This window comes from Engraulis encrasicolus, chromosome 3 (assembly GCF_034702125.1).
Source record: "Engraulis encrasicolus isolate BLACKSEA-1 chromosome 3, IST_EnEncr_1.0, whole genome shotgun sequence".
In the NCBI taxonomy this organism is placed as follows: domain Eukaryota; kingdom Metazoa; phylum Chordata; class Actinopteri; order Clupeiformes; family Engraulidae; genus Engraulis; species Engraulis encrasicolus.
This window is the reverse complement of record NC_085859.1, coordinates 27,795,688-27,813,420: the sequence shown is the minus strand read 5'-3', so window position 1 is coordinate 27,813,420 and position 17,733 is coordinate 27,795,688. Positions and strand designations below refer to the sequence as shown.

The 17,733-nt window shown below is 47.0% G+C and overlaps 1 protein-coding gene across 1 annotated transcript in view; it reads left to right on the top strand.

Moving 5' to 3' along the window:
* Positions 1-5,566: 5,566 nt before the first annotated feature.
* thbs4a (thrombospondin 4a) overlaps positions 5,567-17,733 on the top strand; it is a 27,119-nt gene continuing 14,952 nt past the window's right edge. The window contains exons 1-12 of the mRNA XM_063195124.1: positions 5,567-5,891; positions 7,141-7,338; positions 8,440-8,690; positions 10,081-10,195; positions 10,508-10,593; positions 10,711-10,762; positions 11,164-11,348; positions 13,134-13,271; positions 13,957-14,034; positions 14,313-14,489; positions 16,870-16,974; positions 17,201-17,308. Of these exons, the coding sequence (XP_063051194.1) occupies positions 5,810-5,891; positions 7,141-7,338; positions 8,440-8,690; positions 10,081-10,195; positions 10,508-10,593; positions 10,711-10,762; positions 11,164-11,348; positions 13,134-13,271; positions 13,957-14,034; positions 14,313-14,489; positions 16,870-16,974; positions 17,201-17,308 (1,575 nt within the window). The 5' untranslated portion in view covers positions 5,567-5,809. The remainder of the gene's footprint in view (positions 5,892-7,140; positions 7,339-8,439; positions 8,691-10,080; positions 10,196-10,507; positions 10,594-10,710; positions 10,763-11,163; positions 11,349-13,133; positions 13,272-13,956; positions 14,035-14,312; positions 14,490-16,869; positions 16,975-17,200; positions 17,309-17,733) is intronic.

The following is a 17,733-nucleotide window of genomic DNA, read 5'->3' as shown; positions in this document are numbered from 1 at the left end:
GCACGGTGCAAGAGCAGGCACAGATGCAGGGTCAGGAGCGGGCATCACCAGCGGAACGGCTGGCAGGGCAGGAACACGTCGGACCCTCCCGGGGCGACCCCTCCGAAGGGAGGGCTGGTCAGGATGGAGGCGATGAAACTCAGTGATCACAGCCGGATCCACTATTCTGCTGGCGGGCACCCACATCCTTTCTTCCGGGCCGTAGCCCTCCCAGTCCACCAGGTACTGGAGACCTCTTCCCCGTCGACGTGATTGGAGGAGGCGTTCAACAGTGTAGACCAGTCCCCCCTCGACCACGCGAGGAGGAGGTGGTGGCTGAGAATCAGGGAGTAGATCACTCTCGTGCACCGGTTTTAGCTTGGACACATGGAAGGTTGGGTGGACCTTCATGGAGCCGGGGAGCTTGAGGCGGACAGCCGACCTATTGATCACCCTCTCCACAGGAAACGGGCCAACGTACCGGGGTGCCAACTTGCGGGACTCCACTCGGAGCGGAAGATCCTTGGCGGAGAGCCATACCTTTTGCCCCACCTGGTATGTAGGGGCTGGAATCCTCCGACGATTGGCTCCCGTTGCATAACTGGCCACTGACCGGAGGAGGGTGGTCCGGGCTTGGGACCAGGTTCTGCGGCAACGTCGTACAAGGGCCAGGGCAGACGGGCAGGATACCTTGGGCTCCTGACTGGCGAACAGTGGCGGCGGGTAGCCGTACACACAATGGAAGGGGGACAAGCCAGTTGCGGAGCTCGGGAGGGAGTTATGGGCATATTCCACCCACAGGAGCTGCTGGGACCAGGATCGGGGATTGCGTGAAGTCATGCAACGGAGGGACTTCTCCAGCTCCTGGTTAAATCTCTCTGACTGTCCGTTGGACTGAGGGTGGAAGCCGGAGGTAAGACTGGCTGTGGCCCCGATGAGTAGACAGAACTCCTTCCAGAAAACGGACGCAAACTGGGGTCCCCGGTCAGAAACGATGTCGGTGGGCAGGCCGTGTATCTTGAAGACTTGTTCCAGGACTAATTGCGCCGTCTCCTTTGCAGAGGGTAGTTTTGGAAGTGGAACAAAATGGGCCATCTTGCTGAATCTGTCAACAATGGTGAGGATAACAGTGTTTCCATTGGACGGGGGCAGACCAGTGACAAAGTCTAACGACAGGTGGGACCAGGGGCGTTTGGGCACAGGCAGAGGTTGGAGTAGTCCTGCAGGGGGGCGACTGGAGGTTTTGTTTTGGCTGCAGGTGTGGCAAGCCCTTACATAGTCCCGGATGTCGGTCCTCATCGTGGGCCACCAGAACCGTTGGGAGAGTTGGCGGAACGTTCGCTCCATTCCAGGATGGCAGGTTAGGTGAGTGTCATGACCCCACTGGATCACCTGTGATCTGAGTTGACCTGGGACAAAGAGGCACTCATCGGGGCAAGCACTGGGGCCGGGCTGGTCTCGGATCGCCTCCCTGACACGTCTCTCTATGTCCCATGTCAGAGTTGCAATGATGCAGGAGCTTGGGAGGACAGGAGCTGGTTCCTCCATTGGACCTTCGTCCTTCTGAAAAACCCGGGAGAGAGCATCAGGTTTAGCGTTGCGGGATCCTGGACGATATGAGAGGGTGAAGTTGAACCGGGTGAAGAATAGAGACCAGCGGGACAGACGTGGATTCAACCTCTTGGCCGTTCGGATGTACTCCAGGTTTTTGTGGTCAGTCCATACCAGGAACGGAGTATTGGTACCCTCTAGCCACTGCCGCCACTCCTCCAATGCAAGTTTCACGGCTAGTAATTCCCGGTTGCCAATGTCATAGTTCTGCTCAGCTGGGGTCAGTCTGCGTGAGAAGAACGCGCAAGGGTGCAACTTGCCATCCACTGCGGCACGTTGGGAGAGAACCGCCCCGACCCCAATGTCTGATGCATCTACCTCCACTACGAACTGCCGATCGGGGTCAGGCATTTGGAGGATGGGGGCAGAAGTGAAGTGAGCTTTCAAAGTTCTGAACGCCTGGTCGGCCTCTGGTGTCCATCGGTAGTGGACCTTGGTGCTGGTGAGGGCAGTCAACGGGGAAGCAACTTTACTGTAATTCCGGATAAATCTTCTATAGAAATTGGCGAAGCCCAGGAATTGCTGCAGTTTCTTGCGACTCTCTGGCACTGGCCAAGAGGTGACGGCTGAGACCTTGGCAGGGTCCATCTGAATGCTTCCCTCTGCTACTATATACCCCAGAAAGGATACAGACTTGGCGTGGAACTCACATTTTTCTGCTTTGATGAAGAGAGAGTTCTCCAGGAGGCGATGCAGAACCAACTGGACATGGCGGACGTGTTCAGACATGTCTTTTGAGAATATTAAAATGTCATCAAGGTAAACAAATACGAAGATGTTGAGCATGTCCCTGAGGATGTCGTTCACAAGGGCCTGGAACACTGCTGGGGCATTGGTAAGACCAAAGGGCATGACCAAGTATTCATAATGTCCGGTTGGGGTATTAAACGCTGTCTTCCACTCATCGCCCTCTCGCATCCGTACCAGATGATAAGCATTCCTGAGGTCGAGTTTGGTGAAGACGGTTGCCCCCTGGAGGAGTTCAAAGCCGGATGACAGGAGTGGCAGAGGGTACCGATTCTTGATGGTTATGTCGTTCAACCCACGGTAGTCGATGCATGGACGGAGAGATCCATCCTTTTTTCCGACAAAAAAGAATCCAGCACCGGCAGGGGAGGATGATGGACGGATGATTCCAGCGGCCAAGGAATCGTTGATGTATGTCTCCATGGATCTTCTTTCAGGGGCCGACAAGGAATACAGGCGGCCCTTAGGAGGCGCGGTGCCCGGCAGGAGGTCAATGGCACAGTCGTATGGCCGGTGAGGGGGCAGAGAAGTGGCCTTGGACTTGTTAAAGACCTCACGTAATCCATGGTAACTGGCAGGTACATTTGAGAGGTCTGGGACGGAGTCAGGGGATTCAGGACTGGTGGGTATGACGGCTCCTCTCAAGCAGGTTCGGTGGCATTCTCTTCCCCACTCCCGTATTACTCCGGTTTCCCAGTCGAAGTGGGGGTTATGTTGACGGAGCCATGGATATCCTAGGATGAGTGGTTGCCCTGGTGAGCGCAGGAGATGAAACTGGATAACCTCCTGGTGGTTTCCCGACAAGTGCATGGTTACTGGAGCTGAGATGTGATTAACAATGCCAAGCGGATGCCCATTCAGGGCTCGTGCAGGAACAGGTGTGGACAGACGATGGCGCCCTATGCCTAATTGATGAGCCAGTTCGGAGTCCATGATGTTGGCCTCTGCTCCAGAGTCGACCAGCGCGGAAAGCGTGTGTGGGGAATTGGGAAGCAGAAGACGAACCTGGAGCAGGGGTTTTCGGGTTACGGGGGGCTGAAAACGTGCTGAGCTCACCAGGACTCCCCCTACGCCTGATGAGCTTTGGCTTTTGCTGGACAGTTGATCACTCGATGGTTCTCACCCCCGCAGTACAGGCAAAGATTGGAGGTGAAGCGGCGCCGGCGCTCCTCTGGAGTGAGGGTGGATCGGCCAATCTCCATGGGTTCGGGCTGGCTGGTATGTGTCAACTGGGCAGGCGGGGCTACAGGATAGGACAGGGCAGCCGAAGAGTCATTCCGATTGCGGACGGGGCGTGGGATTTGGCGCCCCCTCTCTCGTCGACGGGTCTGTATCCGGCGGTCGATACGAACCACCAGAGCAATGGCCTCGTCGAGGGTCGTGGGTAAGTCGTGAGAGACTAGCTCGTCCTTGATGTACTCTGCCAAACTGTGAAGGAAGGCGTTCACCACGGCTACCATGTTCCACGTGCTGCGTCTGGCCAGGGTCCGGAATTCAATGGAGTAGTCAGCGACCGTGCGATTACCCTGCCGGATTGTCAGGATCTCTTGGGATGCATCCGCCGTTGTTGAGCCCAGATCGAACACCTTCTTCATTTCCGTCTCGAAGGCCTCGAAGGTGGCACAGGCTGGGGTTTGCTGCTCAAACTCTGCTGCTCCCCAGAGACGAGCCCGACCTGTCAGATGGGTGATGGCGAATCCAACTTTGGCTTCCTCCAAGGCAAAGGTTCTGGGTTGCAGCGAGAACAGGAGTTTGCAGTTGGTCAAGAAGGGCCGGACCTGGTCTGGGTCGCCATTGAAGCGCTCCAGATTTCCAATCTTCGGTTCCGGGTTCAATGGTCCGGGAGCTGACACCTGGACTGCAGCGGAGGGGGCTGGAGCACTAGGGGCTGGAGCGCTGGGGGCTGGTTGGAGTGATGCAGTAGAAGGAGTTCTCAAGTTTGTGAGGGCTTCGATCACCTGGGCCAGCTGCTGTTGTTGTTGCTGGAGTTGTTGTTGATGCTGATGGCCCAGTTGAATCAAAGACGCGACATCGCCAGTAATCCGGGACATCTCCCCCTCTGCACGTTCCAGGCGGTCCAGGGCTGATGGGTCGTTCGCTGGTTCCATGGTGGTCAGATCGTACTGTCAGGTACGAGACGGAGGAACCAAGTGCGTTCAGACCCAGAAGGGTATTTATTGAATTAGGGAAAGGGGAGTGGGAAAGGAGAAGTGTCTCTAGTTCTGGGCTTCTGAGGGGTACCAGGGTTGGAGGGGTCACCGGGGTTTCGGGGGTTACAGGGGTCACCAGGGATCCGGGGTTCCAGGGGTTTCGGGGTTCCAAGTGCCGTGTGTGTGTGCTTCCCCAGGAAATGGAGTAACGAACACGGGAGCTGGAGAGTCCGGGAGTCCTGGGGAAAACACACACACAACAGCAGGTGAAAACAAGGCAGCGGCACAGTTCAGGGCAAATCCAAGTTTAAAGAGTAAAGCAGAAGGCAGGTCAAAATTACCGGGGCAGAAGAGAGATCGGAGTCGAAGGCAAAGGCGGGTCGGGTTTCCAGGGTGGGAGAACAGAGCAGAATTCAGGCGGGTCCGGGTACAGGAGTCAGAGGTAGCAGGAGCAGACTGGTAACGTGTGAACTTGCAGACGATCTGACAAGGAATGACTGAAACACAGGGCTTTATATGCAGAGCATGGTTACTGGCAAATGCAGTGCAGCTGGAGAGTTAACGAGGCTGAGTAAGAGAGAGCAGAGTGGAGACAGGTGAGGGTGATTAGGCAGAGCAGTGAGCAGAGTGGAGCAGAGTAGGGACAGGTGGAGGTAATCAGAGAGAGTGGAGAGCAAGGTGACAGATGATTGGAACCAATTGGGTGTAGTTACCAGGCAGGCAGAGGGAATCCATGACATTGTCTTAATACTTGAATCCAATAAGTTACTCATTCATTTTAATAGTAGCCCACTTCTCTCCTTTCTTCACATCTGCTTCTCTTCATTCCTGTTTTACCTTCTTTTTCTTGCCATCTGATCCCTGGAGACTTTTCTCCATAAGTCATGTGTTGACTAAGATTACACTACATATCACAAGACTGGTGAAGAAAAATCCTGATTCTATTTACACGCTGGTTTAAAAATCATTTTTAAAGTCCTCTGTGGCAAGTAGGCAGTTCATAGGGGGAGGTCTTTGGTCTCACCTTTCCTCCATAACTCTTGAAGTATAAACCCTCTGAGCACAACTTTGATTCTCAGTCCCCACACTGTGCAGAGCGCTGTGCAGAGGTCTGCAGACAATCAGAGACCAACACCTCTTCAAGGCTCACTCTCACACACACTCTCTCTCTCTCACACACACACTCTCTCTTTCTCTCTGTTTTTGCAATTGGGGTTAACTCTCACATTAGTCGCCGGTCTTCTGTCTACTTGTGTGCTGTGTTTTCTTCTACCACTGACAGGCTGGATTAATAGACTTGGATCCTCGGAGAATCTGGAAATATGAGGATTTGGGAAAGGGCTTTTTTCTCCTCCTCAGTGATTTTACAGCTTTATTTCACATGTGTGAGGGCCCAAGGGACCGGTGAGTATTAGCTCAAGCACTGCTGCTGTGTATCACAAAGATATGTGTTACATTTTATCTTCAACTATTTGTGCTATTCTTTTCAAACTTCATATCTGATCAAATGTCAGTAAAACAGATCATTAGATGCTGATTTGTCATGCTGAAAAAGTATTGATCTTGAATGATGCTGATTTCTACCAAATGTATTTCATATGCAATAGATTTTTATTGTCAACTTTTTTGCTTTCTTGCTTTTGCTCTTGTTTGAAGATGCTATTGTGTTAGAGACCTGGTATAAAACATTAAACCCATAAGTGGCTACTGTAGTGATACTGAAAAGTGATGGTGCAACATGCAGTTGAGACATGCACAATGCACACATCAGATGCACACATTCAAACACCCCTTCACTTCTCCTATGAACACTCTTCCAGTTGTATTTTTCAGTATTTCAAATATTTTCAAACATTTCATTCAGGAAGCCTGAGCGTACAGTCAAGTAGAATTACTCTTACAGATGTAATTACAACACTACTAGCATGATATTACAAATTTGAAACAATGTAATATTGTACCACTAGTGTAAGTGTAAGAGTACTTCTACTTCCTACTACTCTGTATGTTACTGGTCATGGACGTCTCTTCACGTTGCAAAGCTGCATGACTTTGAAACGTGAGGCATTGTCAGTGCAAGTTCATTCAGGTGGACAGCGTTGACTCCAGGCACTTTAGTCAGCTTAAGTGGCACTCCATAAATTTCAGAGGGTCACAAAATGCTCAGCGTGATTGCCTTGATGTACAGGCACGCGCAACAGGTGTGAATTCAAGCACTTCATTAAAGTGCCCCCCAAACATGTCATAACAGCTACCGGCCATACAGTAAAGCACTCTTTATGAGATACCTGCTCCACAAATGTGGTGATTCTTTGACACTTAAAACCTATTAAAATATAAGGTTTTCATGTATGAAGTGAAACTACTAGGTCTACTTTTACAGTGTGTCTACCTCATTAGGTCCAGTGGAATAGCTGATGTATAAACTATGTAAGATCATGCATTAGTGTTGTAAGCACATCTGTAAGAGTTCTACTTTATATTTTGATTACACGTTAAACACAATTTCGATTCCTTGCTGACATCTGCCACCTTGACTTTGACTTTCAATACTCTTTCAAGTAATCAATAATATTATCATGCTCAATTCTGAGGATTGCCAGTAGTCAGTCAGCTATGCCTGTTTCTTTGTTTGTCTGTTTGTCTCGTATAGTGTACGACCTGATGGGATCGGCAGACTGCTTAGCTGACCTGTTGCAAGGTGGGCTCCGCAACAGGGGGCTGAACGAAGCCTTCATACTGGCCACCTTCCAGATGAGGAACAAGGCTCCAACACACGTCTTCAAGATTTACAACCCGCAAGACAACAGCGAACACTTGGACTTTGTGGTGCAGGGGAAGCTCAACAAAGGTAGAGACTTTTAAAAAACTTTTAAAAAAAAGAATAACAACAGCACTACTACTTGTACTAGTATGTAATCCTACTGTTACAACAGCTACTACTACTATTACTAAAATACTACTACTATTGGTAGTAATGCTACTGCTTTTAATAATAATAATAATTTACTGTAGAGCAATCAGAGATAGCACCCTGCCCCCCTGCCCAAAGCTAGATGCACATGATGTTATGTGTTTGGCGCCACCCACAGGCGACCCAAAACACTACAGGTGGACACACAGGCAGACAAGCAAACAGACAGACAGACAGACAGACAGACAGACAGACAGACAGACAGACAGACAGACAGACAGACAGAGAGGGTCATTGCAATACTTGGCCCAACCACCTCTGGAGAGCGGGGTGATAATAACAATAGTAGTAAATATGATGATTGATGATGATGATGATGATGATGATGATGATGATGATGATGATGACGATAATGATGATAGTAAGGTTGATGATGTGGTCAAAGTAAAAGAAGAGATAAAAAACAAAACCTGCCATAGTTTCCTTCCATCACTGGTCTAACTTGTCTACAGTTACTATAGAGTGATGTACCCGACTGGTTGGATCAAATTTGGGTGTTCCTTAGGTTTTTATTTTTTGTTTCAGTAACAACGTCTAGCCACCTCATTGGGTACCATTGAATAACTGGTGTAACCGCTATGTAATATCACGTATCAGCAAGTGTTGTACTGACACAGTGTTGTACTTTTCCTTTGGCCAGCTCTGCATGATAATGGTGATGTTGAGGGTCATGATGATGTCCTTTTTTCATGTTGTAGTGGAAAGTGCGCACATCCAGCAGAAAAGCATCAGCATGTGCCAAATCAACAAACTGTCATATGTAGGAGCGGGAAAGGATCTGCACACTGCTTGCAAAAGACTTCTTCAGGCAAGATCTATGATCGAAACGTTGCTCTTTTGCAAGCAGTGTGCAGATCCTTTCCAGCTCCTACTTTTTTCATGTTGCCCATTAAAAACAATCACATTTGTCTATTTTCATTCAAAATTTCTCATGCCCCTTGTTGCCTTTGCTTTGGCTTGTGCTGCCCACATGTGCAGCCACCCTCCGCTACCAGAAGCCCAATGGCAAGATCGGCCAGGTGGTGCTGGGCGACATCTCGCTGGCGGATGGGCGGACGCACCACCTGATGGTCCAGATGTCGGGCCTGCTGGTGGGCAGCCCCAGGACGGCCGTCTACGTGGACTGCCAGCTGCTGCAGACGGTCGACGACCTGCCCGCCGCCTTCAAGCCGGGCGTGTCCCCGGGCCACAACCAGGTGGCCATCAAGAAGATGCCGTCTACCTCACAGGTGAGGGGGGAGGAGGATGGCGATGGTGGTGGTGGTGATGAAGGTGATCAGTACTTTGGCGATGATGAGGAGGAGTAGGAGGAAGAGGATGATGATGATGATGATGATGTTGATGGTGTTCAGTACTTTGATTATGAGGAGGAGAAAGAGGAAGAGGATGATGATGATGATGATGATGATGATGATGTTCAGTACGATGATGAGGAGGAGGAGGAGGAAGAAGAGGAGGAGGATGAGGAGGATGATGATGATGATGATGATGATGATGATGTTGATGGTGGTGTTCAGTACTTTGATGAGGAGGAGGAGGAGGAAGAAGAGGATGAGGAGGAGGATACGGATGATGATGATGATGATGATGATGATGTTGATGGTGTTCAGTACTTTGATTATGAGGAGGAGAAAGAGGAAGAGGATGATGATGATGATGATGATGATGATGTTGATGGTGGTGTTCAGTACTTTGATGAGGAGGAGGAGGAGGAAGAAGAGGATGAGGAGGAGGATACGGATGATGATGATGATGATGATGATGATGGTGATGTTGATGGTGGTGTTCAGTACTTTGATGAGGAGGAGGAGGAGGAAGAAGAGGATGAGGAGGAGGATACGGATGATGATGATGATGATGATGATGATGATGATGATGATGACGATGCTGCTGTACCAGTGCTAGTTCCAGTACCAGTAATGATGATGATGAGGAGGATGACGACGATGAAGGAGTTCAATACTTTTGTCCTACATTGCAAGCTGTCCTACAGAGACATTGCAACACAGTACAGTATCACCCTAGATTTAGGGTGTTGTTTGCAGTCATGGTGAACCTGGATTTACAAGCTAGAATCCAGTGCCACGTATTCCAAATAGCCGTTCAGCACCAAATGTCAAAATTGTGATGAGAACATGTCTAATTCACCCCAGAAGTCACACAAACAGGGCTTAATGTCTAAAATAGCGAACCACCCCTTTAAATAATTTCAAACTTGGTTTTACCAGTCCAGTTGACCTATTTGGACATGTACTTTAAGCAGGTTATTTGGAATATCTGGCACTGAATTGTATCTTCTGAACCAGGTGTCACCTAGCAGGTGATGATGATGATGATGATGATGATGATTTTTTTGTTAATGTACTTTTGTTTTCCATCAACACACACACACACACACACACACACACATACACGCACAAACACACACACAATACAATACAAAATACTTTTGCAGATATTGTTTCGAAACGTGGCAGTTTTTACAGCAGTCAATTTTTTGACTAGTTTGACAGTTTTACGTGATTGTGTGTGTGTGTGTGTGTGTGTGTGTGTGTGTGTGTGTGTGTGTGTGTGTGTGTGTGTGCATGTGTCTCTGTGTGATTGTGTTTTTGTGTTTAGGACCAACTGTCCGAGTTTCAGCTGGTGATTGAGGACACAGTTGAGCATGTTGCTTCTCTCCAAGACTGCAACTTCCACCAGAGTGAATCCCTGCAGCTCCCGCTGCAGCTTGTGGGTACGTTTCTGCTTTACGACATACACTATACAGAAGGTGATAACAAGACATGTTCATCCCTTCAGGCAAGTTGTGACTTTTTTTTAACAAGCAGTTGTAAAATCGCATGTCTTGCCATGTAATTCTGCCATTTAAAAATGGACTGACACTTACTGTACATCATTTACGTAACTGTGGTGACTGTGGTGTTGTATTTGTGTATGTAACTTTTAAAAAAAAACGGTACTGTATAGCAATGTTTAAAGACATGTAAGCGCAGAATGTATAGCTTATTCCATTATAGTTACACTAAAATAAATGAACTCCTTTTAGGATATACCACAACAAAAATTGAGTCTCCTGAGATGTTGATCCTCACAAAGATGATCGCAGAACTCAAAGAAATGCTCCTGCAAGAGGTACTGTACTGTACAGTAACTTGTAGGGTTGTAAAATTTTTTTTACAGAGATGTAAATTAAACAGTACATACATTGTACTGTATGTCTAGATTAACCATGCTGTATGTTTTCAACAGATGAAGGATACACAGTACCTGAAAAACAAGCTGGACCAATGCCTGCCATGTGGTAAGTTTCTTGCAGCCTCTTATGTCTGCTGTTGGCATGTAAAATGATGAAGGATTATGGGTAATGTAGGCTATTTAACTAATTCATGAACATTCACTAAATAGAATATTGAGGTGTTTGTGGTTATGCAGTGGTGGCTATGTATTGCATTCATTCAGCAGCATCCAATACATTGCCTAAATGAGTACTGCTGTAGCCTAATCCATTGTGATAAGCAGAGTGTGATTTGTGGAATGATATCCCGCTTCTAGTTTTAATTCTTGATTTTAATCTCATTCATGTTGCGTTAAGATCTTGAAAATACCCCCCCCACCCCCTCGGTTTTTCAACAAATGGCACTCTGGCAATAACTGTGGTGGTGTTTGGCGACATGGTGACTGTGGCATTTCCTTCACGTCCAGACGGTTCTAGCCCGACCCCGTCTGGCATCCGCAGACCAGACAACGACGGCAGCGGCGGCTGCGGATCTGGATCCCAGAGGTGCTTCGGAGGTGCAAAGTGCGTCCAGACGGCACGAGGGTTCGAGTGCCCACCCTGCCCAGAGGGATACACTGGGGATGGAGTGAACTGCGACGACGTGGACGAGGTATGGTTTGGTACTCAGGGATTTTTGGATTTTTTAAAATATATATATTTCTGCAAAATCAGCATTTATACCATTTGTGCTGTGCAATGACCGATCGATGTGGCCTAATAAACTACACCTCAAAAATGAAATGGCTGGTTGAAATTGAAAAATCACATGTGGTTGTTAGGCAGCTATTTTGAGAGTGCTCGGTGGGTTTGTGGTGTTGGAGCTATTCGTTACCTCACTGATGTCTACAGCAGCAGCAGCAGCAGCAGCAGCAGCAGCAGCAGCAGGGTCGGGTCTGACAAAACAATAAACTCCTGCCGGCCCTTCAGGCTGCACACACAAACTTCTGAAACTGCTGCACTGCAGAGATCAAAGCAAAGCAAAAGTCGATGACACTGAAGATCAACAGTCTTTAAAAAGCTTTATAAACACTTTGTAAATAATTAAGTAGTTATCAACAAAACATTTTCAGAGTTTTGTAAATGAGTAAGAAATATTATGTTAACACCATAGACACGGTAAAGTCGCCACAGTCCTGGAAATTTGTCAAAAAGCAAAAGAGATGGAACCACTAGATATAGAGGTGTCTGGCAGGCAAACACATCAAACTCCTCCTGTGCAGCCGTAGATTGGTTCTTACTCATTTACAAACATTTGTAAATACGTTGTTTATAAAAACTTCATTAATAGCTGTTAATAAAGTCTTCAATAAAGCTTTTTAAGGGACTGTTATTCTTTAGTGTTAGCCAATGTGTGCAATCAATTGTCAAACCAGCCACAACAATCTTGACAAGACAAGACATCAAGTGAGCGACCAATAATAAAAGTCTCTACTTTCTACTCTCTTGTCTTGAAAGATTGCAAACAAAGAATCTTTATAGACCTCAAAGATGATGTGGATGATGCCTGGACAAAATGGAAAACTAAATTGTTTACTGAAGGTCTGAGTAATGGTCTCCGGTGGTGGACATGAATGGGGTGTCTGCAGGCTCCCCGGTCTGTTTTCCATGACTCACTGTTGTTATCTTGGTTTAGATCATGCCACCTGGGAGGCAGAGGGGAGAGGGGAGAGGGGAGAGGCCACGTTGCACATGGCCACTGGCCAGCCAGTGTGACCACAGAGTTCAGTTGAGACAGTTGGACAGACAGGGGCTGTGGCCAAAACATCCTCTCAAATGGTCTCCACTCCACTTCAAAGCTGTCTTCAGGCCGACCAGAACAGAGCAGATGCCCGTTCCTACACCCGTTACGTTTGGAACTTTAGTGCTTACCTGCGAACTATCCACGTTCATAACAAGTGCCAAACTTTTCTGTATGTGATGATGCGTTGTCCCGATTTGGCGAGAGTCAGGCTACTAGTGAACAAGTCGATATTTCGGATCCAATAGCGTGTTTGATGCCCATTTTGCTGATGATATTAAACTTGTCCATACATTGTACTGTAAGTGTGTCTATGCAACAGCTGTCACATACAGTATAGTACATCTGTGCTGACCTCTGCATTCTGTTAGTGATGCTCTCTCTCTCTCTCTCTCTCTCTCTCTCTCTCTCTCTCTCTCTCTCTCTCTCTCTCTCTCTCTCTCTCTCTCTCTCTCTCTCTCTCTCTCTCTCTCTCTACACGTGTAAATGTGTGTGTGTATGTTGGTGTCCGAGTCTGTGTGTGTGCATATGTGCGTGACTGCTGGGTGTATGTACATACGGTATGTGTATGTGTATGTGCTGTTGCTATTGTATATTTGCACGTCTGCTAAGTTTATGTGTGTCTACATACTGTATGTTCTCTTTGATGTGGTGCAGTGCCAGTTCAACCCGTGCTTCCCTGGCGTGCGGTGCGTCAACACGGCGCCAGGCTTCCGCTGCGAGAGCTGCCCGCGGGGCTACACCGGACCAGAGGTGCGCGGAGTCGGCATCGCCTACGCACAGAGCAACCGCCAGGTGAGGCACACACACACACACACACATAGACATACACACACATACAGTACATCCTCACAAAACACACACACACACACACACACACTCGCACACGCACACGCACACGCACACGCACACGCACACACACACACACACACACACACACACACACACACACACACACACACACACACACACACACACACACACACACACACACACACACACACACACACACACACACACACACACACACACACACACACACACACACACACACACACACACACACACACACAGTAGGCACAGCAGGCACAGGGCAGCTGAGTCACCTACCACCTCAGCAACGTACCTCCAAGCCACTCAAGTCACACAAGACACTTGTTGTTTGCGCTCCAGCAAGAGCATGTCAAAATGTGACCTGTTTGTGTTACTGTATGTGGAAAATCGTTTTTGTACTGCTGAAATGCTGAAATGTTGGGGACTGTATGTGTCAATGAAATGGGTTTTTTCAGTCATTGAGTTTGATTTAATTGCAGTTTATTGCAGTCATCGAGAGGAAATGGAAGTTTAAATCGCACAGTGGGTTTCAGGGTGGGCTGGGGTTCTGGAAATGACCGCATATATGTGTGTCGACATTTAAATTCATTACACTTTGGCAGCTGTATACATGTAGCATATTAACTTAACCTACTACTTCCCTCAGGTCTGCAATGACATTGATGAATGCCTGGTTTTCAACAATGGAGGCTGCACACCAAATTCCTACTGTCACAACACCATGGTAAGAAGTGATCTGTCATGTTTAAATACCAAAACTGAAAGGATGAGGATTTTTGTTGTTGTTGATATTACAATGACATGTAATTCATATGTGCACTGTATGGTATGATTGGTATGTTACAGTATACCAGTAAAGCTAAATGCTTCATCAATGAATTGCTGTGGTGTATTGACATAATCGATAAAAAAAACTAATGACAGCGTGCATTTCTTTCAAGAATAATAATTTGAAGTGTCTCTCTCTCTCTCTCTCTCTCTCTCTCTCTCTCTTTCTCTCAGGGTTCATTCCGCTGTGGCAACTGCAAGGCTGGCTACAGTGGGGACCAGACGAGGGGTTGTAGAGCCGACTCCATGCCCAGCAGGCAGAAGGACCGCACGTGTGCTAACGGGCAGCCCAACCCCTGCGACGAGAACGCAGAATGCATCGTGGAGCTGGACGGGAGCATCACCTGTCAGGTGAGCCTGTCAATTCTCAGACTAACCCACGGACATGGGTTTACCTTTTTTAAACAATCCCTATCTACGCGACCCTGGCCGTGAACTCTTCAACCTCTGGTTGTTGGAAACTGATGTCAAAAAATGAGTTCACATGGTTGGCTGCTCAGCATCTTGCCCCTCACCACAACACGAATGTTTGTAAACGAAGAAAAAAAACCCTATGTATTGGAGAAAGAAGTCTGTTTTACTTACTTTTTTCTTCCTTCCATCTTGAGACAAGGGTTGGATGATGCTGGTGCTGCTGTGTGCTTCTCTTCCGTTTCTCCTTGGCCATAATAATAATAATAATCATCATCATATATAATATAATTATTTATAATATTCATAACAGGAATCCGGCACAGCACATGAGCTTGCTTACCTATTGGTTTTGTGACAAAATACTATTTTTCATAGCCTAGAAATCGCCCCTAGCGACTGCATTTGCTGTAGGGCTTTGGCTCGCCAGGCTAATTTTTTTTAATCTTTAGCTCAAGACTATGCTTACTTATTAGCAGGATTGCTATTGCAAAAGTAGTTTCAATGCAACTACTGTACCAACAGCAGAAGAGTAATTTGATCAAGTGTGACTTTGTCACTATGGCTATGGTTTTGGCCACCACGGACTCCTCGTATTTCGTTCCAGCCATTCATTCAGCGCAGCAGCTGATCCTCATTAGTGCAACACATTGGCCAGATTAACAAGCTACAGTACAGGATCTGGCTCCTGGTCCTCATTGAGCAGAGACAGATTTGCTTCCAATTAAAGCCCATAGTCCGGTGGTATGGTAACACTTAACAAGCACTAGAGTGTCATATCCTGGTAAATACTGAGGTCAGGGAGAAAGAGATGTGCTATTGCGCTCAAGCCAAAATGATGGTCATGCATGGATTCATTGGCCATAAGGTATACAGGGCATTTCCCTGGTGGGCTGTCGATGATTTTGGCCTTGCCCTCCTCTGAATGTAGTGGCATCAGTCCTAATGCCGCTATTAGCTGACCTTTCCGAATCAGATTTAAATATTCATTGTGGCTGTTCTGGTCAAAATAACGTCTAAAACATAGTGAAAACAAATCATTGTGTCTGGTGAACTGGTCTTGGCTGAAAATGCCCGGCCTGATTTTTTGGCCCTGTCCAGCCCTGTGGTCATGGTTCATTGATGAGCCAAGTCTTCAAGCTGGGATAGCTCAGCATCTTCCTCATGGTGTTTTGATGCACCTTTGGCTTCCTTAGAGACTCTGAGGCACAGACACAGTTGTTGGTCAGTTGTGTACCACAACCCTGGTAAATACAGTGGTCTGGTCAGGGACAAAGATGTGTTCTTGCTCTCAAACCAAAATGGTCCTGATGGTCTGATGAAGCAAGACCTCAGCCTGGGCTTCTTCAGAATGTTCTGATGAACGTTCTTCTTCCTCAGACTCTAATGAAGATGTAGGTGTGCCAAAACGTTGGTCGTAACAACACAATATGGTCATAAAGTGTTGCAGTCATCCCTGCGTCTAGACGCAGAAAAGTATCCTAGCCTGAAGTCTTACATACGGAGGACAATTGATAGGCCTGGGCTTGGGTGTATTTCGCGAAAGCGTAGTTGTTAGCCAAGTAGTAACTTGGGTAGTTGCCTATGGGAAATTGCATTACGAACAACAAAGTAGCTGACATAGTTAGCAACTTCGGTTTCAAGAAATGCCCAGAAATCACTTCTGGGTTTACCAGTAGTCTAAGGTCACAATGGGGTTGTCATATGCAAGCAAATATGTCTTTGTTGACACAAGATGTAACAACGATTAAACAAAGGAAAGAGGATTTTGGGAGCAGATTGAAAAGAGGAAAGTTAATAAGAACATGTCCCACTCCCACATGAGATGTCCCAACGTCTCATGAAAATATTTGAGAGGTCAGACGAACATTTATGAGAAATGTCCTGGCCAGTGGCAAGGTACACAAGATCCAGACCGCAAGAAGTCAAAGCAATATTATTTGTGCTGCACATTTAATCCTGCCAGGTAAATGATGTCTGTACTTTTGAGGACCCTCTTGAAAACAAGATGTTCATCTCAAGGGACTCTGAACTCTATGCACTAATAAAGAATTTTAGAATGTCACAAAACATGAGAAAACATATGTTCATGGTTACTCAAATTTGTATACGGTGATATGATAGTATAGCTCACCAACAAGATTTGTACCAAGGAGAACAGATGGTCAAAAAGGGACTTGGCAGCAATTTACACCCTCCTTTTTATTGTTAAGCGCCAGTCTGTAATTACTTTAATTAGCACGTTTAGTCAAATTGACCTTAATTGAGTATAATTGATTTATTTGCTGACAATAATCCCCTAATCCTAATCCCTTGCCAGTGCAAAATTGGATGGGCTGGCAACGGCTACGTATGTGCCAAGGACACCGACATTGATGCCCACCCTGACACTTCCCTTCCCTGCCAAGATGAGCACTGCGCCAAGGTGAAATATACAGTACAACAAACACGCACGTGTCTGCATGTCATCGCAAGTCATTACCTTTATTTATACCTTTTTTACACTGTTTTCTTAAAAAATACTACATTACACTTAGCAGAGGATTTATCCTAAGCCACTTACTAAAAGGTGTTACATAGATAGCAAAATACGCAGTGTGGGGCAATGAAGCCTAAATACTGAAGCCTTTTACGTCTTGCCTGTATTTTAGGACAACTGTGTGTTTGTGCCAAACTCTGGCCAAGAGGATGCGGACAGAGATGGACTGGGGGATGCATGTGACGACGATGCTGATAATGATGGAATCGTGAATGTTGAGGTAAAGCATGGATATGTGAAACAGCTGATGCGAAACAGCCTCTCAATGACACAGTACAGTAAGTGACCAAGACTTCTCTTTGTAGGTCTTTTATTTACTACCTCAGCTAAGGTGAGTGAGAGGATGTGGTAAATCTACTCATGAAACAGCTGATGTCATGTCAGACTGTACTTGGTGGCCTCTCGATAAATTGCTCTAGTCTAGCAACTAACCCACCCAGCTAAGTCAGATTTAGTGGTAAATCTTCTAATAAACAGTCCTGTGCATTCATGCTTCTAGCAAAACAGAGTCATATTGCACTTCTAAGACTAGATTTACCACTAGTAGTTGTGAATAAGTCTTCACTGACACAGCGCAGTACTAGACCAAGCCTGCCCTTTGCAATTTCCCCCAGAACTAAATCACAAAGGTAGGGCTGTACTGTG